General features: G+C 52.3%; 1 protein-coding gene across 5 annotated transcripts; it reads left to right on the top strand.

The window, feature by feature from the left end:
• Nucleotides 1-559: 559 nt before the first annotated feature.
• On the top strand, nt 560-24,263 carry SEPTIN3 (septin 3). 5 transcript variants are annotated; one of them, XM_043882209.1, is made up of 11 exons: nt 560-1,925; nt 9,387-9,578; nt 11,390-11,518; nt 12,192-12,273; nt 14,419-14,556; nt 15,804-15,921; nt 16,815-16,910; nt 18,916-19,015; nt 20,280-20,331; nt 20,615-20,708; nt 22,930-24,263. In XM_043882209.1, the coding sequence occupies exons 1-11, from the start codon at nt 575-577 to the stop codon at nt 22,993-22,995; spliced, it is 2,418 nt and encodes an 805-aa protein (XP_043738144.1). In that variant the 5' UTR covers nt 560-574; the 3' UTR covers nt 22,996-24,263. The 5 variants fall into 5 exon arrangements, with proteins under 5 accessions (XP_043738144.1, XP_043738140.1, XP_043738141.1 ...); XM_043882205.1 differs by lacking the exon at nt 560-1,925 and adding an exon at nt 4,246-4,546; XM_043882206.1 differs by lacking the exon at nt 560-1,925 and adding an exon at nt 4,267-4,546 and having other exon boundaries at nt 18,919-19,015.
• Nucleotides 24,264-25,202: the final 939 nt, after the last annotated feature.

Here is a 25,202-nt window from a genome sequence, read left to right as displayed (position 1 = left end):
GGCTCTCATTTTGGCTCCAGCAGCAGGCAGCCCCGGGCTCTTCCCTGGTTCTGGGAGGAGCCCCAGATCTGACCCTGTTCCCAAGCCAAAGGGGTCGTCTCTTGGCCTCCTACCTGGACGCTGGCACTCCTATTTTGGGGGCTGTGGGTGGGAACCCAGAGTCCTCTGGTTCCTTCTGGAAGACACAGAGAGGCCTCCAATAACCACTGTCCTCCCCTGGGGTCCCCAGACATGTATATGTGACCTCCACGGAGCTGTCCATAGAGAGAGGGGCCCAGGTAAAGAGAGAGGTTTCATCCATCACGCCAGGCAGCCTGCTCACTGGGGGCCACCTTCACCTGGTGTCCAGGTAGCGGTGTGTGTGTGTGTGGCGTGTGCAGGCATGCAGCGGTGGGAGCTGTAGGAAGGGATGCATGTACCCCACTGAGGACCTGACCGCCCCCTCCAAATAAGGCCCCTTCAGAGGAGGGCTAGCGGCTGGACAGGTGGGGAAGGGCCGGCACCTCCAGGCTCGGGTACCTCACCCCTGCTTGGCCCCTTTGCTCTGTTGATCAGGGGAAGGTGGAAGACCTGGATGGACCACGACTTTGAGATGCAGCCGCATGGGGCCCCCGGCCCCGGAAACTCCTTCTCCCGTAGCCACCTGCTGGGCCGCCCAGCCCGCCCCTCGAAGCTCCCCGGGGGGGTGTCGCCTCTCATCCCTGTTCTCAGGAAGACCTTCCATCTGGATGCTTTTCCCCCGAGCCACATCCCGCAGGCTTCCAGCCGGTCAGGCCTTGGGGTGAGGGCCTGGAGCGTGTCCTCCCAGGAGACTGGCAAGAGCCTGGCATCCAGGAAGTTCAGCTCCATCTCCTTAACAGTCCATCCGCACAGACAGGCACGGCCCCTGGGCCCCCTACCTTCTCACTGGGAAGAGCTGTCCAGCCCGGGCAAGGAGGTGGCCACCCACGGAGGAGGGAGGCTGCCCACAGTTGGTTCGTCATCGGTGACCCTAGTGCCAGGGGACAGGGTCCACTCTGAGGGCCCAGGGAACCCAGGTCTGGCCAAACCCAGCAGGATGCCCACAGTGGAGAAGCCCTTGGTGAGTTCATATCTGACTCTACCGTTCCAGTCCCGCTTAGCTCCGAGTCCACCAGGTCCTGCGGGGCTGGGCTCAGTGGGTCCAAGGCACCCCGTCCCAGTGACTGCACACATGCCTGCCAGAGCTTCTCCAGGAAGAGGCAAGCCCCGGTGCAGGGGTATTCCAAGACCCCGGCTGCATCTCCAAAGGGCCTCCCCTACCTCGGGGCCCACGATGGCCATGGACTTGGCTGCTCTGGATAAGAGGCCAGGCACAGCCAGCCGTTTATCCACAAGGGCCACCAACAGACCCGGCTTGACTGTCAACTTGGCTACACCAAATCCATCCAGACTGGACACAGGCATTGAGTCCCCTGATCTGGATACCAATCTGGGATCTGCTATGGATGTGGCTGCAGCAGGCACAACCAAGCCTGGAGGGGGCATGGACTCGGTAACCCCAGACCCAGACAAGGTGGGCAAAGCCATAGCTACAGCAGGCACAGCCAAGCCAGAAACAACCACAGCGGGTGCAGCCATGGAACGGGCAGCCCCAGATCCAGTCAGGCTGGGCACAGCCAGGCCGGACACAGTCATGCTGGTGAACACAGCCAAGCTGGGCGTGACTACAAATTCTCCAGCTCTGGATACAAGCAGGTTGGTCATAGCCATGGGTCCAGCCGTGCCAGTCACCCCAGACCCGGCTGCTGGCGAGACCACACTGGACAGTGTCATTAACCTGACACCAGATGTTGCCACCCACCCATCAATGCTGAGCCAAAGCACAGACACAGCCCTGGGCCACCCTACAGCAGATGCTGCCACGGACTGGGCCACAGAGCTGGACCGGGCCAGAGAAACCAAAGGTAAATGCAAAGAGCTGGGCTGGGGAGGCACCGGACCGCGGTGGGTGGGTGGGGCAGGGGTGTAAGGACCTGGAAATAGATTGTGCTTGGCTATATCTGGAAAGGGAGGGAAGTTTTTTTTAAGGTGAGAATGACATTTCTTTTAATATCTATGTATTTAGTTTATTTATCTGGCTGCACTGGGTCTTAGTTGTGGCACATGCAACATGTGAGATCTTAGTTCCCTGACCAGTGATCCAACCCCCGTCCCCTGCATGGGAAGGTGGATTCTGAACCACTGGACCACCAGGGAAGTCCTGGGAAGGAAGATTTTAACTCTTAGTTGCAGCACGTGGAATCTAGTTCCTTGACCAGGGACCAAACCCAGAACCCTTGCATTGGGAGCTTGGAGTCTTAGCCACCGGGGGGAGCGCTGTTAGCTGTTGCTTAAAAAGTGTCTTACCTGGAATTCTTTCTTGGTCCCCTAGCCCCAGCGCTGTAGTCCTACAGGGTGAGTTGGAGATTTGTATGTTGGAAGTCCTACACGGAACTATAAACAGGTCAACACAAGGGCCAGAAGTTCATTTGGTCTTCGAGAGGCTGTGACTTGCCTACATCACATAGCTGGCATGTCTAAAGTGGCAGTAGTGGTAAAGAACCCGCCTTCAGTGCAGGAGATGTATAATAAGAGACTCGGGTTTGATCCCTGGGATGGGAAGGCCCCCTGGAGGAGGGCATGGCAACCCACTCCATGGGCAGAGGAGCCTGGAGAATCCCATGGGCAGAGGAGCCTGGTGGGCAATAGTCCATAGAGTCCCAAAGAACCGGACATGACTAAAGCGACTTAGCAAGCATCCATGCAAGGTAACGGCAACCCAGGGATTGGAATTCTTCTGGCAGTCTCATTCCCAACCTTGCAAAGGCTCAGAGATTCTGGGTCTGGCAGATGCTCAGAAAGCATCTGGTCCTGTGGCTTACCTGGGGTTGGGGGTTGTCAGCCCCCTTCCCACTGCACTCTGCACACTCCGTCTGGGGAGCCCACTCAGGCTCTCGTCTTCCCTCCTCCCTCCAGCTCTCTCTCCATCTTCAGCCCAGCCCTCTCTTCTGAAATGTAGGTGTGGACAGCCAGCGGCCTGCCAGACCCTTCCGCCCAGACAGCTCCCAGGCAGGTTCAGAGGCAGCCCTTTACTTCCTGACTTCTCCCTTGCCCCACCCCACTAGAGACCCGGGCATCCTCCTCTTTCTCTCTCCTTCATCCCAACCAGTCTGATTCCAACTCTGTGGCCCAACCTCCTCAGTCCCAGGCTCTGTGTCCCTTTCTCTCCATCCCTCTGCCCCTGCGAGGCCACTTGCCCCCTTCAACTGGCATGAGATGAGGGACTCATCTCATGGGAGCACTTTCTGCTTAACAGCTGTTGGTGACTCACCATTATCTTCTTTTAAAGTCCAGCTCCTTAGCTTGACTCCCAAGGCTGTGGACTTCTCTTAGCTCTGTATCCTTGTCTGGAATTTTCCCTGCTTCCTTGCACCCAGGAACCCTGTTGTCCCCAGCACTAGGCAGCTCTCACCTCTGGTCTCCTCACCTCAGCCCTCTTCTCTCCATGGAATGATTTCCCTTCTTCCCTCCCACCTACATTTGTCTTTCCGTCTCGGCCCTCACCCCCTCCAAGAAATCCTACAAAACCCCTTTCCCCAGGGTGCCCACCTGCCTGCACCCACAGTTTCCCTGGGCACACCCCACTCTCTGTATGAGGACAGTCCAGCTTTCTGTCTTACCCCACCAGACCCAAAGCTCTTTGAGGACATAAACGATGGTCCTCATTCCTGTGCCCACCTGGCCTGGCAATATGCTATCCATTCATGTGGATTAAATGCAAGAAAGATTTTTTTCCCGACCGGTAAATTGAGGCCCAGGAAAGAAAGTTCCTGACCAGTTCAAGGTCATAGGGCTCCTCATCCCAGGGCCAGGCCCGGGCTCCTGAATCAGGCAGGGTTCTACCGGCACCCACGCCTGGGCAGAACCCCACGGAACCAGCCCAACATCCCAACCACCGCGTGACTCACGCTCGCGCACCGCATCCCGCAGCAGTCACTGGTTCCCCGCGCCCCCGCCCCGCCCCAGCCTCAGAGAGTTAGAGGCCGGGAGCGGGATCCGGGCGGAGGGATGGGATGGGGGCACCGCCCGCCGCCCGGCATCTCGAGACTGCGAGGCCCAGCGCCCCCGCTCAGCCGGCGCTGGGTGCCCGCGCTCCCGGGTGCGGGCGGGCGGGCGGAGAGCCGGTGCGGGCGCCGACGCCGTGGGAGGGGGAGGGGCCCTCGGCGGGGCGGGCGGCGCGCGGGTCACGTGGTGCGGGTGGCAGCGGCGGCGGCGGCGGCGGCGGCGGCATCGGTGCGCGCGGGCAGGGGCAGCGCGGCGCCGAGCCACGGAGTCGAAGTCTCGGGCGGGCGCGGCGGCGCGGGGCGCAGGGGCGGCGCGGCCGGGCCGCGGGCCGGGCGGGTGGGCGGAGAGCGCCGAAGGGCGAGGCCCGGCTGCAGGGGCTACTCGGCCCAGGAGGAGCCCGCGTCCCGCTCAGCCTTGCAGCCCCGCGCCCTTGAGCATCTTCCCGGAGGAAACGGAGACAAAGGAGGATTCATGTCCAAAGGTAAGGAGGCCAGCCGGGCCATCAGCGCGCGCCGGGAGGCGGAGGCTGCGGTCCCTACCAGCCCAGCTGGAGATGCTACCAGGGGGAGGGTTGATGCGCGAAGGAGCCCACGCACGGTGACATATGTGCACGGACACACACACGGGGGCACACTCCCCAAGATGTTCAAGCCCGGAGAAATGCACAGACGGGAAGGCGGAGAGACACGGAGACCCCCGAACACGCAGGCGGGCACCGCGATGCGCGCTGGAGCACACTAAGACGTGCACACACATGCACACCACGCACAGGTATCGGGACCACCTACGGCCGGGCTCAGAGACCTGTGCGCTGACACATAGACCCCTTCCCCCACACACAGGGGCGGCGGGCGCACGCTGAGACAGGCACCAGCTGGTGGTCTCCAAGGGAACTCGTTGGCCTCCAGAGGACTGGGATGGAGGAAGGGGTATATATCTCAGGGCCCTTTGGTTCTGTGAATGGGAAAGTACTAAGATAGCTTTTGTGATTTCTCCCGCTGAGCGCCAGGGGCTGGAGCTAGGGGTGGACTGAAATTGCCTCTGCGGGTGGGGGTGGGGGTGGAGTCTTAAGACTGGGGTCTGGGGGTTGGGAATGATCTCCGACTCCGGAAGGAAGAGCCTCCCCACCCCCTGGATCCCCGAAGCCAGGAAGGCAGGTGCTATTCTGGAAAGGTCCTCTCCCTTTGCGGCCACCTTCCCAGCAGAGGGGTGGGGTCCCTGGGCCGGAGAAAGACAAAGCCCATTCATTTCCCTCTAAGAGAAAGCACCAGGGCCCTTGCTTGTCAGGGAAGTGGGGTGGGGTGGGGGGAGAATGTTGCCGTTTCTGTGGGGACTAAGCCAGAGCTGAGCAGGGAGTGGACAGGGTCTCTCCCCGGAGCACGGTTGGGGCAGGTGGCTCCCAGCAGGAGGTGCTGCAGGCAGGGCTGGGAGAAAGCTGGGAGCTTAGAAGGAGCCCCAGGAACCCCGTAGGCAGGATGGCATTTTTGAGTTACATCCGGCTGTGAGCCCATCCGGAGCTCTTCCCCACCCCTGGGGAACCCTTCCTCCAATCCCTGTTGTGGAGGGGGGAGAAGGTCTCATAACAGTCTGTCTCCCGTGCCTGGGGCCCACCCAAGAGCCATTTGCTGGGTTGGAGGTCAGCCGCTCCACCAAGGGAGCAGCATCCAAAGGAGGAGAAAGGTGATGGCTCTGAGTAACATCGGCCTTGCAGTGAGGCTTGCATTGATTCATTCATGGCTGAATGAGGCTTACCTTCATTCATTCGTTCATATTGCTGAGTGAGGCTTGCATTCATTCATTCATTGCTGAATGCCTTGTTATACTAGGTATATCGGGGCACAGAAATCCATAAGACGTGGCTCCTGCCCTGAGGAAGGGTGGCAACTGGCATGTGTTCAGTGCCAGGTTCGTGCCCACACTTTTGTGTAAGCATCAAAGCAACCCAGTGAGGTCGGGACTGTCCCTGTCTTCCCGAGGAGAACACTGAGGCTCCCGGAGGCCATCTGGCTGGGGGTCAAGGATGGGCCAGCTGCCCATCTGGAGCTGGCATGGCCGGACCTGGAGGGGCTGCAGGGGCAGAGGAGGGAGCTACAGATATCAACTTCGGAGCTGTCTACACCCTGTGCTCTGGAGGTCTCTTCACCAGACAGTATGAGGCAAGGACCTTGTCTGGGGTCTAGCAGTGTCCTTGGCATTTAGTCTAGGGTTTGGCTGGAGTCGGCTCTCACTGGAGGGCCTATAGAATGGCCCAGATGGGATGGAGTGAGTGAGTGAATGAATGAATGAATGTAATGACTACAGAGGTACTCAGGGGGCTGAGGCAGCACAGAAGAGAGGCATCCATGTGAGATGGGAAAGCGGAGGCTTTCCTGTATAGTGAAGGAAGAGTGGGAGGTCGCCAGGGGCTGGAGTGGGCAAAGGGTCTTCCAGCAAAGGCCGTGACACTGTGACCCGCTGCAGGTTTGCAATGCTTGTGGCTGATGGGTGGCTGTCGTTAGCACATGACTGGCGTGTAATCGCCGTGTGGTTGGGAGGGACATCTTGCCAGCAGGAGCTCTGTGGGTGGTAACAGGGGCTCAATGGAGGAATAAAAGTGGACTCTGCTCATGGCCTGCTGGAGCCCCTTGAAGTTGCCCGGGAATCTGGTCAGCTGGCCTCTTCTCCAAACCAGGTTGTATTTGGGGAGTGGTCTTTGAGGATGCTGCGATTGACAGGCCGGGACAAAGCAGGCTGGGGTGAGGATATAGACTTTATAAAAACCCTTATAAAAACTCCCGTAAATAAATACCAGACTCATTTCCAGGTCTGTAGAGTAAGACCCTGCCCTCCCCAAAACACACACATGCACACAGATGGCTCCATCTCACAACAGTGGTTGTGGCGACCCAGTGGGCTGGCCGTAGAGGCGTCCGGGGGATGAAGAGGACCGGCCTGGTGAGCAGCTGGACAGGGAAATCGGGGCACTGGCCCCAGTGCAGGTGTGCTGAGTCGGGCCCGGGAACCACGTGCAGAGTGGAGGCGCAGGCCAGGCTGCTGATAGTCAGCTGCTTCAGGCCCGAGCCAATCTGGGTGCCTTCTGGAGCCGCCTGGCTGGCAACAACTTCCTGGGAAGCAGGAGGGAAGCACGCCAGGCCCTGGGGAGGTCCCGAGACTCCGTCAGATTTGGCTGTGCCCGCGGATGACAAGAAAAGAATGGTTTCCAGTGGGGAGAGAGAGTCGTGCCAGGACCAGGGAAGGGACCAGGTGGTGGGGGTGCAAGAACAGACTCCTGGCTGGCTTTGCGGGTGGGGGAGGGAGGTGCTTCTGTCCCCTCTCTCTCTTTCCCATATGCGGCTCCATCACTTCTCCCTGGGAGCCAGAGACCCTGCAGGGGGTAACCAGGAGCCATAGGATTCTAGAATGGCCAGGCTGGAAGGGGGCCTCCAGAGAGCGTGGAGTCCAGTGACTGTGCTGGGTAATTAGCATCTAGGGCACCTCCCTTTAACAAGTGCTTTCTCATGCACCACTTCATTCCCCCTCATGACTGGGAACCGGAAAGGGGCAGGACCAAGAGGGTTTGCAGCAGTGAGGCAGAGTGGGGGTGCATCTCACATGCGGGGCTCCCCACAGCCTTAATCACTATCCTAAGAAGTTTACAGAAGAGGAAGCAGGTGCATGGGGGCAGGTGGTTCACCCGAGGCCATGGAGAAGGCAAGTCACAGAGCCAGGCTCTTCCCACGTCACCTCACACCCGTGTCTCATGGGGAGGGAAGTGGGGATGCCATGTCCCGAAACCCACCCTGGAGGACAGTGCCCTGATGAGGGAACACACAGATTTCTCATGTATATGAGCATACCCATGATGTGCCAGACCCGGAAGGATGTTTGCCTTTCTCCCCCGGGGAAGGGCTGTGATCTCAGGCTTTCCTTCTCCTGTTACCCACCACGCCAAGAACACAGCATGTCATGTCATCTTAGGCCCGTGACTGCCCCTACTTGGGCCTCATCCTCTCCTCATTGGTCAGCAGGGGAGGCTTATTCCTCCTCAGATTTAAAACTAAGGCTTGTAGAGGACTTCCCTGGTGGTCCAGTGGTTAAGACTCCATGCTTCCACTGCAGGTGGCATGGGTTTGATCCCTGGTCGGGGAACTAAGGTGCCGAATGCTATGCGGTGCAGCCAAACAAAAAATCTGAAAGCAATAAACAACTTAAAAACTAAAAATAGAGTGTGGAGGCTGTCTGGGACTCCTCAGGGCACAGAGACCCCTACTTTGCAGCAATGCCCATGGAATAGAGGTGATACTGAGACTGGGAGACATGAGTGATGCTCACTCTGCTGAGTTGAGGTAGAGCCCCATCTGCTGCTTTTTTAAAAAAAAATTACTTTGTTGCATCAGGTCTTAGTTGTGGCAAGCTGGATCTTTCATTATAGCTCACGGGGCTCTATTTGCAGTGCACAGGCTTAATTGTTCCTCAGCATGTGAGATCTTAGTTCCCCTACCAGGGATCGAACCCACATGCCCTGCCTTGCAAGGCAGGTTCTTAACCACTGGACCACCAGGGACGTCCCAGACCCACGGCTTTCTAAAAGACAAAGCAACTGGGTCAGGGACAGGCAGTCAATAGATGTTAGGTCCAGAATCCTAAAAGGTCTTTGCTTTGCCCTTTATTTGGGTGAGGCAGGACTCAGGTTGGAATAACCCCAAACATCTCTTAGGTCAGTGGTTCTCAGCTGTTGGCAGTGCCAGCCAATATTTGGCACTGTCTGAAAATACTTTTGATCATTAAATTGGAAGCTACTCCTGGCATCTATTAGTGGAGAAGGAAATGAAAACCCACCTATTCTTGCCTGAAAAATCCTATGGACAGAAGAGCCTGGTGGGCTATAATCCAAAGGGTCACCAAGAGTCAGACACGGCTGAGTGACTAAGCATGCACTGGCAGCTAGTAGAGGCCAAGGATGTCACTAAATGGACTACAATGCCCAGGACAGCTGCCTAGTCTAATTATCTGACCTAGCATGTCAGTAGTGCCAAGGCAAAGAAACCCCTGGGTTAGAGACACAGATCTGGTTCTTTGGAGCAGTGAGGTACATTTGAAAGTACCCCAGCAACTGGGTACTGGTCCAGATTTTGCATCTGACTTGCTCTGTGTTCTCAGGCGAGCCCTTACTACCACCTCCCACCCCCAGGCCTCAGTCTCCACATCTGTGAGATGGGATACCTATACTGGAGGACATCCATGGTCCCATCCAGGCCTAACTCTGTATAATTGTGTACCCAGAGAATAAAACTGTGGTGTCCACGTGACCTCAGCCCGCCTCTCCCACCTTGGCTTTGCAGGGCTCCCAGAGACCAGGACGGACGCAGCCATGTCAGAGCTGGTGCCTGAGCCCAGGCCTAAGCCGGCAGTGCCCATGAAGCCCGTCGGCATCAACCCCAACCTGCTGGGCTACATCGGCATCGACACCATCATCGAGCAGATGCGCAAGAAGACCATGAAGACCGGCTTTGACTTCAACATCATGGTGGTCGGTACGGAGGCCGTTGGCTCCCTGGAGACCCTGGTGGCAGGCAGTACCCTTTAGAATCCCACCTCTTTCTTTAGGATGGCCTCAGCCCTGGCTTCTCTAGAATGAGCTGTTCCTCAGAGGAAAGATCTTAGCGTGCTGATCACAAAAGCCTGACTCCTCTCTCCCCACAAGGCTGGCTGCTCTGAGGGTGGGAGATGTGGGTGGACGATGGTCAACCTGGCCCTGTCACCCCCTGTCTGTACACAGGCAGCCCTATAGCTGTGTTCAAGGCCTGGGAGCATCACCCTTGTTCTTCCCCACCTTCAAGAGTTAGGAGAGGATCAGAGGAAGGGTGGTCTTCTTTCTGATCTTTGGTAGTGCTTTCAAGCTTGAAGAGAATTTTCAGGACATTGGTCACTAAGTAGGGTCACTGGGCCACAGAATATAAGAGCAGGGAGGGACCTTTGCCTTTGATCGCAGTGACATATTCTCTCAGTTGCTGAAACTGGGATCTGGGAATCATCTTTCTTCCTCCTTCTTTATCCCCAATCCAGTCAGTCATCAAATGCTGTCAATTTTACCTCACAAATATCTCTCCAGTCTGTCTACCCTCTCCATCTCCACTGCCAGCACCCTAGGCTACAAGCTGCTACTCCCCTGGGTTACCACGGCACCTGACTCAGAGCTGCTCATACATCTGGGCCAGAGTGTAAATCATCTGGCACGTCTTGCTCTAAAACACACTGGCTAAACTAGACAGCGTGTGTGATGACATAACTTCTCTTTCTCCTGGTTCTCTGTCTTCTTCAATCCATTGTCTACCAGTGACTGAATAATTTTTCCAGCCTGCAAAGCTCATCATCACCCATCCTACTTAACAATCTTCATAAGTTTAAGGGTTTGAATTCCTAGCTTGGTCTGGTACTACTTCTCCACTCATCTCTTAGCACTTCCCATGTAGCATCTTTGTTGTTGTTCAATCACTAAGCCATGTCTTACTGTTTGCAGCTCCATGAACTGCAGCATACCAGGTTCCCCTGTCCTTCACTATCTCCCAGAGTTTGCTCAAATTCACGTCCATTGAGTCAGTGATGCTATCTAACCATCTCATCTTCTACCACCCGCTTCTTTTTTGCCTTCTTTCCCAGCATCGGGGTCTTTTCCAATGAGTCGGCTCTTTGCATCAGGTGGCCAAAGTATTGGAGTTTCAGCTTTAGCATCAGTCCTTCCAATAAATATTTATAGTTGATTTCCTTTGGGTTTGTTTGGTTTGATTTCTTTGCAATCTGAGGGACTCTCAAGAGTCTTCTCCAGAACCACAATTCAAAAGCGTCGATTCTTCACTCAGCCTTCTTTATTATCCTGTGATTCTTGTGCATGTTTGAGAAACACTCTGCTCAGACCAGTGGTTTTCACTTATCTTTTAGTTGTGGAGCTCTTCCTTGGACTGAAATCTTCTTCAGAAGTGCAGTGTCAGTATGTAAAGTAATTCCATCTTTAAAGTGTGATTTAAGACTAAAAACTTAGGTCAAGCAAAAATGAAATGGAAAACCAGTACACAAGTGCAGAGGTTGCCCCTTTCCCACCGCTCCCAGGGCTCCAGAAGGAGAGGATGTGCAATGCAACTGACGTTTCCCCAGGTCCTCCATCAGTGAGTAGGAAAGCATTCCCACCCACTCACTGTCCCTGCTCAGCCTCTAGCCTCTCCAGTGAGCATTCAGTCAAGGACCTGAATCACAGCTCTAGAATTCTGTAAGCTCGGGAGAGATGCTAGGCTTGGGAGCTGGGCCTGGGGTCTCCCGGCCTTCTCATCCTCCTCCTGTCTTGCTGCAGGTCAGAGTGGACTGGGCAAGTCAACCCTGGTCAACACCCTCTTCAAATCCCAAGTGAGCCGCAAGGCCTCCAGCTGGAACCGGGAGGAGAAGATTCCCAAGACGGTGGAGATCAAAGCTATTGGGCATGGTGAGAACCCGGCAGGGACCCTGACGGGCATTGTTCCAAGGGCCTCTGCCAGAAAAGGGGAAGAATGGGGCATCTGGGGGATGAGATAAATGAAAGACAATCTGAAGACAGAATAGAATTAAGCCCTTGAACACGATGGAGCCAACTCTTTAGACTGTAAGTCCAGAAAAGGGGGTGAGGGAATTACAGAGGAATGAGTAGGATTTGAGTGGGATGATAAAGCCTGGTGGATTTTTTTTTTTCATTTAAAAAAAATACTTATATATTTTTTTAATTTGGCTGCAGCAGGTGTTAGTTACAGCACAAGGGATCTTTAGTGGGGCACATGAACTCTTTGCAGTGTACAGAGTTCACGTCTGCAACCCTAGTTTCCTGACTAAGAGTTGAACCTGGGCCCCCCTGCATTGGGAGCATGAGGTCTTAGCCACTGGCCCACCAGAGAAGTCCCAAGACTGGGTAGATTTAGACAGACAGAAGGGGTAAGGAGGGCATTCCAGGTGTAGGGAACAGTATGAACAAAGGTGTTGAAGTGTTGAGGACCCTGAACTTGATTTTCCCAGTCATTGGTCCTGTAGAAGTAAGGAGCCCAGGTCTCCCCAGCGGGTAGGCAGTGGGGCACCTGGCGTCAGCTGGAGGACTGACCCCCTGGGTGCCTTTTCTGTTTGCTCCCCAGTGATCGAGGAAGGTGGTGTCAAGATGAAGCTGACTGTCATCGACACCCCAGGCTTTGGAGACCAGATCAACAATGAAAACTGGTATGTCTGCCTGTGTGTGAGACCTCCACCCTAAAGACTGCAAGGCAGACACTGAATGCAGAGCAGATTCACTCAAACTGAGAACCATCTGTGCCCTCCATGCTGAGGGCTTAAGTGGCAAGACTTGCTGAAAGAGGGGAGGGCGGTTGTCAGGAAGCAAGCGGAGAGGACTAAATGGGGCCCGGGCGTGAGGATAGAGGGGACAGAGCAGAGGCAATGTCAGCCGAGGCATTGCCTGGAGATGGGTGTGGGTCAGGAGCTGGAGTGACGGAGCGGGGGAAACTGGGGTGCAAACCCAGGCAGACCTGAAGGTTGTGGCAGAGAGCTTGGCCTGAGGGCCAGGTGTTGGCCACCTAGACAAACAGGATGGGAGGAAGACAAGGGGGAGGGCAATTTCCATGAGGAGAGAGCCTCTGGGGATCCAGTGTCCAGCCAAAAGGGGGGAAGTACACTGCCCAGGTGAGGATGGAAGTGTTGGCTGCGAACAGAATGCACAGTGCCTGCCTCATGGTGCAGCCAAAAAAAAAAAAAAAAAGAAGAAAAAGCAGAATGTAAGAGTTCTGAGTTGGGTCTTATTCACACTCTTACTGAGGGCTTCCCAGGGAGCTCAGTGGTAAACAATCTGCCTGCCAATGCAGGAGACACAAGAGACGTGGGTTCATTCCCTGGGTCAGGAAGATCCCCTGGTGAAGGAAATGGCAACCCACTCCAGTATTCTTGCCTGGAGAATCCCATGGGCAGAGGAGCCTGGCGGGCTGCAGACCTTGGGGTCACAAAGAGTCGGACCTGACTTAGCAACTGAGCACGCACGCACACACACACTGAGGCCTGTGGCCTGAGAGCCAGCCTCCCAGATGGCTCGGAGGACCTGCTCTGAAAAGGTGGGCGGAGGCCAGTGTACGAGTGATTTTTGACGGGATGCGTGTAGCCAAGCATACATCTCAGCAGAAGGCTACTGCTAGTCAAGAGGAATAGAGATCTCTGTTAATGATTTTGGTGCTTTTCTAAATAGGGGACGGTGCAAGAATTTGGGTCCAAATTTTTTTTTCCTGAAATACAACTATTGAAGGGCCTGTTTCCCCAAAGCACGGAGAGCCTTATCTTGTTCCTTCCAGGATATATTGTAGGTCAGTGACTACAGTGGCTAATGACTTAATCCTTGTAAAACCAGATGGCAAGTGACATTCTTTGCTTTACAGAAGGTTCTGGGCAGAAGTTTGCTCCCAGACAGGGATGAAGACAGTTGTACCTCTGTGAGGGAGCCTGGGGCTGCCCCAGACAGATAGGGCCTGTCAACAACACACCTTGGAATTGGCTGTGTTGATCTTAGAAAGTGGCTGGTCACCTTCTTCTCTGGCTATCCACACACTCCTAGACAGGGAAAGGTTACTATTACGGCAACAGCCATGACAATGATGAATTATTGTGCTGGGGTTATTGTACGCCTATGATTATAATATGAATTATTATAATGCCAGGATTGAGCACATTCTATGTCCCATTTCTCTGTTCTGTACTGTGTTGTTGTTGTTTAGTCCCTCAGTCGTGTCCAACTCTTTGCAACCCCTTGGACTGTAGCCCGTCAAGTTCCTCTGTCCATGGGATCTCCCAGGCAAGAATACTAGAATGGGTGGCCATTTCTTTCTCCAGGGGATCTTCCTGACCCAGGGATCGAACCTGCATCTCTTACATTGCAGGTGGACTCTTTACCACTGAGCCACCAGGGAAGCCCCGTTCAGTATTATACCTCTGTTCTAATTCTTACATGAATCTCTCCAGGCACCTGTTGTTACTCTCTTTTCACTTATGGGAAAAGAGCTTCAGAGAAGGGCAGAGACTTGCCCAGAGTGGCCCAGCTAATAAGTGATGGATGTGGGGACAGTGTGCACTGCTGTCAGGAGCAGGGTGGGGTTCTGCAGGTTCCCATAGGTCAATCAGAGGGCTCGGACCCCAGAGGAGTTCTGCCCTTGATAACAGGGAAAGCCATCCATGGGCGCCGAGGGAGAATAATCAACAGGTCACCTAGAGCCCTCGGGAGGCAGGGAATGAGACGGATATGAGAGCCTGACTCCTGACCCTGGTAAGAGGAGCTCCCAGGTCGTGTCCTTCTGGGACCTCCATCTGCTTTCTTCCCCCCTCCTCTAGCTGGGAGCCCATTGAGAAGTACATCAATGAGCAGTACGAGAAGTTCCTGAAGGAGGAGGTGAACATCGCCAGGAAGAAACGCATCCCTGACACTCGCGTCCACTGCTGCCTCTACTTCATCTCCCCGACCGGACACTCGTATGTATCAGTCCTGCCCCCGTCCCTGGGCCTGCCTCTGGTTTGCATCATTTGATCCCAATCATAGCGAATGACAGATATCTAGACTCAGCTAGGGAGGTCAGGTGGGCCCCCACATAGTCATGGCCCTGGGAGTCCCCCAGAGATTCTTGACAGGAGAGAGAAGCTGACCACCATCAGCCCCCATGCTGCCCATCCGTGTGTTAGCATGACTGTGCCAGCAGACAGAAGTTGGTTGCTGCGGGCAAAGGGCTCCTCGTTTGTTCAGTAGATACCTGCTTTTCAGAGGCCTAGGGTCAGGGGCAGCAACAAGGATGAGATGGCAAGGGCCCGGGCTAGTGGGTTGGGGCTGGTGTTTAGGTGGAGGTGGGGAGGGAGGACCCAGCTGTAGGCATTTGGAGGGTGGCCAGCCCAGCAAGAGGAGCCAGGTGTCCAGCGATGAAGGCTGACAATCAGCAAGGCATGCTGGGAACTCTGGTTGTGAGTATCAGGTGGGGCTGAGCCATCCAAATGGACAAGCAGGCCACCTTCCTGCTGGGGAGGTCTCCTAACTGTCACTGAGCCCGGTGGCTAGGCAAGAATTTCATTCTTGAGACGATGGCACCAGCGCGGCAGGCCCTCGGTTTTGGAGGAGCCAGATGTTCAGCAGGTTTTCGACGGTGCAGGTCAGGAACTTGGCAGGAAGGTTTGTGTTTATCCCTCCCTTTGCCTGGACCCAAGGTCAGAGCAGGCCAGCAGGCAGCCTGACTTAAATGAGTCTGGTGGACTTCAAACTACAGCCAGATCGGGGCCCCAGAGCCCAGAGGCCCTCGGGGAGGTGAGGGGCCAGGCCCCAGCTGGACCCCTGCAGGACTACTTGGGACCAGGGGGAGGCCTGTCCAAAAGTGCTGCCCGTAGGCAGAATAGACACACGTATAACCATGACACGAGGATGCATGGGTAGGGACAGCAGGCCATGGCTGTTCCTAGGAGAAGGAGATCTCAGGTCAGAAAAGGTGTCATGAAGGAGTGGTTTGAGTGGGGCTTAAAGAAAGCCAGGATATGCCCCAGAGCCAAGGGAGAGAGAAAGGGAGTTGGTAGACCACGTGTGGGTAGAGAGTTGGCTTCTGTTCTGCAGACGGGAGATGGTGGCTACCCAGCCAGTTCCCAGCCCAGTCCTCCTGTCCCAAGGGTGCCCCTGGAGTGGTGGCAGAGGCTGAGTGGGGAGGGCCTGGTGGCTCTGACACCCCGCCTTGTCTGGGCCCCAGCTTGCGACCTCTCGACCTGGAGTTCATGAAACACCTCAGCAAAGTTGTGAACATCATCCCCGTCATTGCTAAGGCTGACACCATGACCCTGGAGGAGAAGTCTGAATTCAAGCAAAGGGTGAGAAGGTCCTTTCTCCTTTTCCTGTCCCCATGCTTGCCTCTCCCCCTCGGGTCCAAGCCCTCTCCTCTCCTCTATTACTATATCCACCTCCTACCCCACTTCCCACCCGGCTCCTACTCAACTATTAAAGAGGCGAGACTGGTGGAGAAGAGAAGTTAGTGCGGCTCCAGCCTTCTCGCCCTCCAAACTTACCTGCAAATACCACTAAATGCATAAATCACCTCGAACGTGAGAAACCACTCTACACTGTTAGGTTGCTTGAAGGACGAGACTAATTAAATCAACCACCTACTGGTTCTTTATCGTTATTTTCCGTAAGCTCTGTCCTGTGCTGGACACACAGGGGACTGGGTTGGGGAAATGCCGGAGAAGTATAAAGACAGTTGCTGCCTTTAAGAAACTTCATCAAGGAGATTGCTGAAAAGCACTGGGTGGCTTCCTGGAGGAGGAGACTTAAGCTGAGCTTTGAAAGAGGACAAAAAAAAAAAAAAGAAAGAGGACAAACGGGGAGAGGCTGCGGGTGGCGAGCTGGACCTTCCTTCCCTGCCAAGAGGCGTGAAACAAGCATGGCATGAACACTGCCCACGTGGAGTCTGTTCTCAGTGGTCCTGCTTGTCTGGATCCTGATCTTACAGACCCTGAGGGGAACAGACCACATCCCCTGATTCTTCCTCGTGGCAGGCTGGGGTGGGCAGTGGTAACTGTAGGGCTGGGGCGCCCATTCATTCAGGATCCTCCTGCTGCCCAGGGCCTCAGAGTTCAAAGATGACCGGACTGCCATTTACCCCTCTGGCTTCAGTGTGCACACATTTGCACACTCGTGCCCATGCACACATAGCCCTCTCTGAATCCTGATGCTTGGCTACCATGCTTCTCCTGCCCGCCTTTAGGTTCGAAAGGAGCTTGAAGTGAATGGCATTGAATTCTACCCCCAGAAGGAATTTGATGAGGATTTGGAGGACAAGACAGAGAATGACAAAATCCGGGTAGGTGCCTAGGACTCTGTTCATCACATAGATGCCCGCCTTGGTCCCCCTGGGATATGTATCATGTACCACTTCTGTTTTGCCTCCTGCTTTCCCCTTTCCAAACTCCCTGCCCCACCTTGCCTGACCCAGACCAGAAGTGGCATGGGAGAGGATGAGGACTGGGGGCCTGGCCGTGGCTGTGAATCCTGCACCCAGAAAGCCAAATTCTCCTGTTCATGCCCAGAGCCAACAAAAGCCTCTGGTTCCCCCACTGGGCCAAGTGAAACCAGAGTATGGGGTGGTGGAAGAATACAGGCAGGAAAAGCTTCAGGCAGAGCTCCTCCTCAGTTTCTCCTTCTTTAAAATTCAGAGATCAGGCTAGATGAGTGGCTCATCGACTCTTTTGCTCCCCTAGAAGAACCCTTTAGAAAAAGCTAAGTGTCAGACTCCAGTATGTTGTTTTTCAGTCGCTCAGTCGTGTCCAACTCTTTGTGATCCCATGAACCGTAGCACGCCAGGCCTCCCTGTCCTTCACCATCTCCCAGAAGAAATTGTTCAAATTCATGCACTGAGTCGATGATGCCATACAACCATCTCATCCTCTGCTGCCCCCTTCTCCTCCTGCCTTCAGTCTTTCCCAGCATCAGAGTCTTTTCAACTCTACCTTCTGAGCAGCCCCTGAGGTATTTCCTGGGAATCTTAAGGCTTCATGAAACCTGGCTGGGAAACCCCTGACCTTTATGATTTCCAAGATCCCTCTCAATTCTAAACTTCTACTGTTCTGTGATTCCTCATTAGAATCTTGGGTTCTAGTCTGAGCGTTTCCACTAATCACTGTAACCTGGGACAAATCCCTCGCTTTGGCCTTGAGTCTCCTTCTCCATCAAGTGTGGTAACCTAGGAGAAGCCTGATGTAGTTGAGACAGGTAGTTCATTGAAAAAATCAATTGAAGAAATCATTTTAAAAATGAAGCATACAAATCTTAAATGTTTTAAAATAGATGTTTTACTGAATTATTAAATTAAAATATCAAAAACACATCATGTTCATTAAGCATTCTTTTTATATAGAGACAAGGCCTCTTCTTTGGAGATAAGTCCGCTCTTTATTTAAATTCTGTGCTTTTTTAAAAAAATAATAATACATTTTTTACTATGTCTAGTCTTAGTTGTGGCATGCAGGCTTTTCATTGCAGCGTGTGGGCTTCTCTCTAGTTGGGGCCAGAACACATGGGTTCTGTAATTTGCAGTATGCAGGCTCTCTAGTTGAGGCGCTTGAGCCCTGTGGCATCTTAGTTCCCTGACCAGGGATCAAACTCACATCCCTTGCGTTGGGAGGCAGATTCTTAACTGCTGGACCTCCAGGGAAGTCCTGCTAAATCCACTGTTAATGCAAAAGGAACTCAGCTTTATCAGGTCTTTCTGAAACATTCCATTTTCAAAGAAACAGATCTCCACACTGATAGGTCCTCAGCTTATATAATAGTTAATTTATCCAAATGCAATAACAGCACACACCAAGCAGATCAACTTGGGAACAGACACCTGCTGGAATAGGGGAGCCTAGGTACGTCAGAAAGTGGCCTTTGACCTCTGGCAGGGCAGCAGGTATGGGCCTCTGCCAGTGTGGGAGACCATGTGAAACTCATTACTTTGGTTGTCCATTGGGTGGATATTGTCTAAGAGGTCTGTCTTTCTTGGCTAGCTCACAGAGTTGTTCCAAATCAAACCAAACCTCTTAAAAGTGCTAAAGAGTACAAAGCATTCTCCAGTTGTGGGAAAGCTGACTTACTGAGGTTAACCAGCCAGGCAGGGGAGCAATCAGGTCTGGATCCCAGGATTTCAGACTCCCAGTCCAGTGCTCTTTTTCAGAAACAAGTGCCTGGCCTCTGCCATCAGTGGGATCACTGAACGAGCTTCAGAAATGTGCAGTTCAAGGTTAGAGGCCCAGGACCGTATGCCATCCTACTCTTGGAGGCGCAAAGAGTAGAAGGATGACATGCGTATGTGTCTGCTTTGTCAGCAGGAGAGCATGCCTTTCGCTGTGGTGGGAAGTGACAAGGAGTACCAAGTGAATGGCAAGCGGGTCCTTGGCAGAAAAACTCCCTGGGGCATCATTGAAGGTAATTCAATGCATCTTCTTGAAGAACTGGTTGCCAGTCAATTATGCTTATTAATTAAGCATCTGTAGGTCAAGGCACAGTCCTAGGATGCAAGATATAAAATGAATGCCAGCCAGAGCCAGTCAGACCCTGCCGTAAGGGGCTTACAGTCTAATTGAGAGGCTGAGACTCATGAGCAGGAAGCAATAAAAGATGGATTTAGCACCTGACCGGGAGGCACTAGCTCGAGGGTCAAAGGAGCTCAGAACATGGAGAGATTAATAAGGATCAGAAAAACCAGAGAAAGGTTTTCACATGAAAGGAGGCATGATCTGAAAAACTGCTGAAGGGTTGTTCAGATGTTGCCATTTTCATTTTATTAGAAATGATGTGACCTTGAGAAGGTCACAGTGATTCTGAGAGCTCTCAGAGAATCACTTCAGTGATGAATTCATCATGATACCCTTGGAGGCGGGCAGGGTAGGCGTGACTGCTCTCAGATCATCCTCCCTGAGGCACTTGGGTATCAGGTTAAGTGTCCTGCCCAAGATCATGTGACTTATTAGTGGTGAAACCTGGATTTTAGACCTGGATATTTTGATTTCAAAACCAAGTTCTAAAAAAAAAAATTAAAAAAAAAAACAAAACACCAAGTTCTTCCCATTATATCATGTTGTCTTTCATTTTTCTATCCTTTGTTGGGATTTTAAAAAAATAGCCTTTTTCTCATCATTTGCATTGAATGAAATTATAAGAATATCTGTCCTACCCATAGATTATGAGAAAGAGGGCTCATGACTTAATTCTCTTCGGTTTCCATCGTCTTTGTCAAGTGATTTGCAGTTAGTAGGCACTCGATCTATGTTGAATTAGATTTATCAAGCCATCACGACCTTTTTAAGATGGCTCGATTATTCTGTCTGTGTGTTTATTGTCTTCCAATAAGATTACAAGCTCCTGAAAGATAGAAATTGTGTCTTCGGCCTTGGGCAAGTTTCTTAGACTCCCTGTGTATTAGTTTCTTTTCCTATAAAATGGGGACTATAATACTACATATGAGATATTATTCCACAGAGTCTAGAATAGTATTGTGCCCTTATCACTGCTTCATGAATCCTTCCTTGTTCAATGAGTAAAATCCAGTGCACTCGAGTGCCAAGATGAGCACACCTCTGGAAGGTGACAGTGGCCCGGCCCATGGCTTAGTCCATGACCTGAACAGAAATTCACCTGCTGGTATCTGCATTAGTGAAGTGACCACCTGTTTTTGTTTGTTTGTTCACAGTGGAAAACCTCAACCACTGTGAGTTTGCCCTGCTTCGAGACTTTGTCATCAGGTAAGACACACCCCTCCCATCCAACGGCAAGTTTAATTATCTGGGGTCCAGAGGCCACTTGTTCAGATCCACTTCCTCGGTCCCCAGGTCCCTCTGACAGAGCTTCTGCTGCAGTCCCAGCTCCCATCTTGAAGGACAAGGTGCTCAAGAGGTGTCATTGGCTCTCTGGTCCCAGTCATTGGGTCCAGACCCTGGAAGCGACGTGTTGACCTCAGACGTGGGTCCTCTCTTCCTCCTCCTGCCCCTAATCTCATCCCTCTTTCTCTTGCCCTGTGTCCTTCAGGACCCACCTCCAGGACCTCAAGGAAGTAACACACAACATCCACTACGAGACCTACAGGGCCAAGCGTCTTAATGACAATGGAGGCCTCCCTCCGGTGAGCGTGGACACAGAGGAAAGCCACGACAGTAACCCATGACGACCCTTTCTCTGTATCATCACACATACCCACTTCTCCACACACACACATCCTCAGACCACCACCCACCACCTTCTTCCTTTCTACTCTGTCCCACAGGCCTGTCTGGTAATTGTGGAGCATCTTGTCTACAGTGTGTGTGTGTGTTGTGTGTGTGCGAGAGATGAGTGTGTGTGTGTGTGTGTGTGTGTGTGTGCACGCGCGCTCATGTGTGTGTATGTGTGTGCGCCCGTGCAGGGCTGAGGTATTTATACTGCCTCCCTGGAAAGTTCCTAGTAAGTTTGGTTCCTCCATGGCTGTCCATTATCTGTCTCCTTTCCTTGTGTCCCAGAACAAGGCGTGTGCCTCACTCAAGAGGTCTGGGGGAGGCTTCATTTAAAAATGATGGGAGCAGGTGAGCCTCAGGTAACGCTTTCTTATCTCTGAACCCACCTGTGAGCAGGGACCACAGAGATTCTCCAAAGATGGTCTGTGGAGCTTGACCTGGGATTGGGGCCGGGGCGGGGGGGCGGGGGGGCGGCGGCAGAGTTGAGGACTTAACCCTCTCTGTAAGCCCGGTGATCTGTGGTGAGGCTAGGACTTTTTGGGAAAAGAAAGATCAGTGGAGAGCAGAAAAGTTGGCCAGTGCTGGGCTCCTGAAGAATTAGTGCCTACACATGGAGGAGAGAGCTCTACCCTTCGGTCTGTGTGGCATTCACTGTCCAGAAGCTACCACCTGTCTCTGTCGCAGACTGCTGCTTTCCACATATCCCACCCCCCGCCCCCCGCCTCACTCTCCTCTGCTCCCACCTTCTCTCTTTCTCCCCTTTCCCTCCTTCCTTTGTCCTGCCCCCTCTGACTTCTTTCATTTCCTTTTAGCCTAATCCACTTGAGCTGCACTCCTATATTTAGGATTTATGTCCAGTTTACTTCCAAAAGTGACTTTAGGCCACTTAACATCCCCAGTAAAATCACAGGACAGTAAAAAAGGAGACTACAAGGGAAATCAGATCTGTAGAAAAACATGGGAGACAAAGTTTCTGCAGTTGAGTGATGAAAAAGGGCCCTGAACTTGTGGGCAGCCCAGTGAAGGAGCCAACACAGTGAGCTATGTGGTTCCCACTGTCTGGTTAAAGAAATACATGTGCTGGTCAAGTGAGACAACCTTTTTTTCTAGGTGTTAGGTCCTAGCAGAACTGAGTCTAAAGAAGTATCAAGAACAATATAGTGTTTGTCTTTCTTGGTCGTTTGGCTTCAGAGACAGTTTTGAACCTCATTTCCCTTCTATCCATTAGGAGTCTTCCTCCTTAAAGCTGGCTTCTGTTTCTCCTCCTTCTTGTATATACTTGACCTCCCTTTCCTTCTCTTCTATTCTCTTTCTCATGTTGAAGCTACTTGCATTTTTGTGTCTTTCTCAGCTTTCTGCACTTCTTCTTCTTCACCCCTTTAGACATGCCCAATGACACTCACAAGCCTACATGTAGCCTTTTCTTGCCTTCCCCTTCAGCCCTATATTTATTAATGCATATATTTTCCATGTTGTTTGACACACAAGTTACTCTTTCTCCTTTAGTCTGTAAGGTGGCTAAAATTTCAAGCTGGAGAAACAATTTAGCCTCAGGCAAGGGGAAAAATTGACACAGTTTACAGTAACCTCTTACAACCTCCTGTTTCATCTCCTGGTCCAACCCGAGGTGTTTTACTGGTCCTCTACAAATCCCAGTATTTATAGGCCCTTATCACTCAGGTGCTAGGAAAACATATAGACTTAAGACCAAGATTCAGCAGACCAGGAGAAAGAGGTGGGTGATCAGATTGCTAGTGGCCCCAAACTCACAGTCTCCGATCTTTCCTGGAAGCTCATTACCAGTCCAACCCCCATCTTCCCTCACCCACACAGTTATTCCAGGTTAGGCACCAGTCAGAGCAGAACAGTGCAGAGTTAGAGTCCAGAGGTTGCTAAGTTTCAACAGAAGAGGGACCCCTGGCTTATATGAAGACGTGGGACTAGACACCTTGACCTCACAGGGAAGGTCTGGGGTGGGAGTTGGGGGGCACTGGTGAGGCTGAGGAAGAGAATAGGAGAATAATGCTTGGTGCTCCTAAACCATGATCTCAGCCTCCCTGGAGAAGCTGTTCTGTATGTCTGCTGTCAGCTGCCGGTCTCCACACCCTCAACCGTTCTCAACCCCCCCTGCAGGGAGAAGGCCTCCTGGGCACTGTCCTTCCACCCGTGCCAGCCACCCCCTGCCCCACTGCCGAATGAAGGCCATTTCAAGCGCCGCTCCTCCCTCCATTCCTCTCAGCTCTTCTTGCTGCAGGGCCATGCGCTCTTTAGTGCTGTGCGTGTCGGGCCCACCACCACAGCCCCTCTCAGCCCTCAGCAGATGGGAGGGGCCAGCTGCCTCTTTAGGACAGTTGCTGCTTCCATTTATCCACACCACCCCTCTCCTCCCAGTTGGAATGGAGTTCCCGCCAGCATTGCCCTCCTCCATCGTCTGTGTCAGCCGGTCCTAGCCCATCCGTAGGGTGAAAGAACTCACCAAGAGCTTCTTCTGCCCTTGGAAACCCATATCAGCTACTTGTAACCATCTCCAAGGGATATGGCGTTGCTCCCTGTCCATTCATCTGCATGAGCTGCTCTTGACTTCCTTAAAGGGTCAAGAAAGCAACTTTTCTGCTTGTCGGATTTGTTGACGTCAGCTGTGTGAGCCCCAACGTGGGACAAGGGTGTCTTCTTCATTGCTTAAAGCTTATTTGTAAGGATGGGTCACTCCAGATGTGGGGGAGCAAGGGCTAGGATCACTTTTTTTAAAAAAATCACCGCTGGTGACTGGCCCAGAGTGCAGCCACACACCCTCCCTACCCCACATAGCAGCCATTTAGGAATGGTGGTTTTCCTGAAGAGACATTCCTGGAGTTGACTTCCTTATCCTTAGATTTTAAATAAGAACTAAACACACATACCGAATTCCAGAAGCTCACGAAATGTGAACTCTAGGAAGAAAAAAAGCACCCTTCTGTCCACTTAGCAATAAGAGGGAATCTTTTCCCACCTACCCTGGCTACTCCTACACACCACCCCTCCCCTACTCCATTAATGTGAGTAATGAATTAGCCTGGCCACAGTCGGTTACTGTAGGCTAGTGGAAAATCCCCAGTGGAGGGCAAAGCCCTCCTATCAGATGCATGAATGTTTGCGAATGTCGGCTGCCACTGCCCACCCCTGCACTGTGTCTTTATGGACTACCCCTTGCCCACTGCCCAACCACTTCCACCTGGACACAACTTGCTCAAAGGCTGGTGACTTGTGGGCCATTCATCTACAACCAAGTCCTGATGGAGCAAGAGGCCCAAGCCTAGGGGATGCAAGAACGACCCATTTCTTAAATGTTACCAGTCCCAGCCAACCTTTTGGTGACATTACAGTTAATTTACCCAATTGAAAGTAAGCCAGCAGACACTCAAACTGGTTGTGTAAATGTTGCTAGACTTTATGTGTTGTACAACTAAACATTGCTCTTTAAACAATAACTGTCTGAACTGTGTTTTATTTGTGCTCCTCATCCTTGGCCAAATTAGCTATTACATCATCTCACTCATGTGGAGGGTGAGACAGGACCATGTTGGTAAGAAGCAGACACAGAAATTAGAGATGGAAAATTTTTGTTCATCTTCAGTTGGCAAGAAGATGGTCACCAGGCATTATTCCCTGGAGTTTTGTATCCAAAATGAGTTATAGATCTTTCACACGACCTTGAGGGATGTGGTATAAAGGCATAAAACTCATTTTGGATACAAAACTCCAGGGAATAATGCTGTGAGAGGAGTGGATCCATCTTGCTAGAAACCTGCCTATTTTGCACTGAAGACTTTAAGAGTTAAGAATTTAAACTAGCTTTTCTGTTGTCTTTTTTGAACTTAAATCAGTCCTTCTTCTCTATGAGGTTTACACTCTCTTCTATAGCCAGCAAATAACACAACTCTAACTGCACATTATTTCTCTGAATTTGAATGTGACAACCATATGCAATTATGTTTGGGTCCTCAACGTTCTGTAAGATGATCTTAAGGCATAAATGAATGGTGGGGGTCAAGACTAGAGGAAGGCTCTTGGTAGTCATTCAAGTTAAATGATGAAGGCCAGAATTGGAGCCTCAAGGAGATGGAGAAAAGTGAGAAGATTTGAGAGACAGTTTGGCAAACATAAAATATTATAGCTGGAAGAAACCTAAGAGTTCTAGTTCTTTCTTCAAACAGATAAGGAAACAAGTCTAGGAAGCATGATCACATCTTGCCCAAGATTATATACTTAGTTAACAGTGCAGGACAGGACCTACAGAGCAATGCGTGATGTTTGTTCCACTGCTTCACACCATTCCTATGGTAGTCATACTTAAAAATATATGTATACACATACATATTTCTGAAATCAGGATACATCTTACAACAGATGTCAGTTGATTTAGCAGC

Source organism: Cervus elaphus, chromosome 22 (genome assembly GCF_910594005.1).
Source record: "Cervus elaphus chromosome 22, mCerEla1.1, whole genome shotgun sequence".
NCBI classification, from domain to species: Eukaryota; Metazoa; Chordata; class Mammalia; order Artiodactyla; family Cervidae; genus Cervus; species Cervus elaphus.
This window is presented reverse-complemented; position numbering and strand designations above follow the sequence as displayed.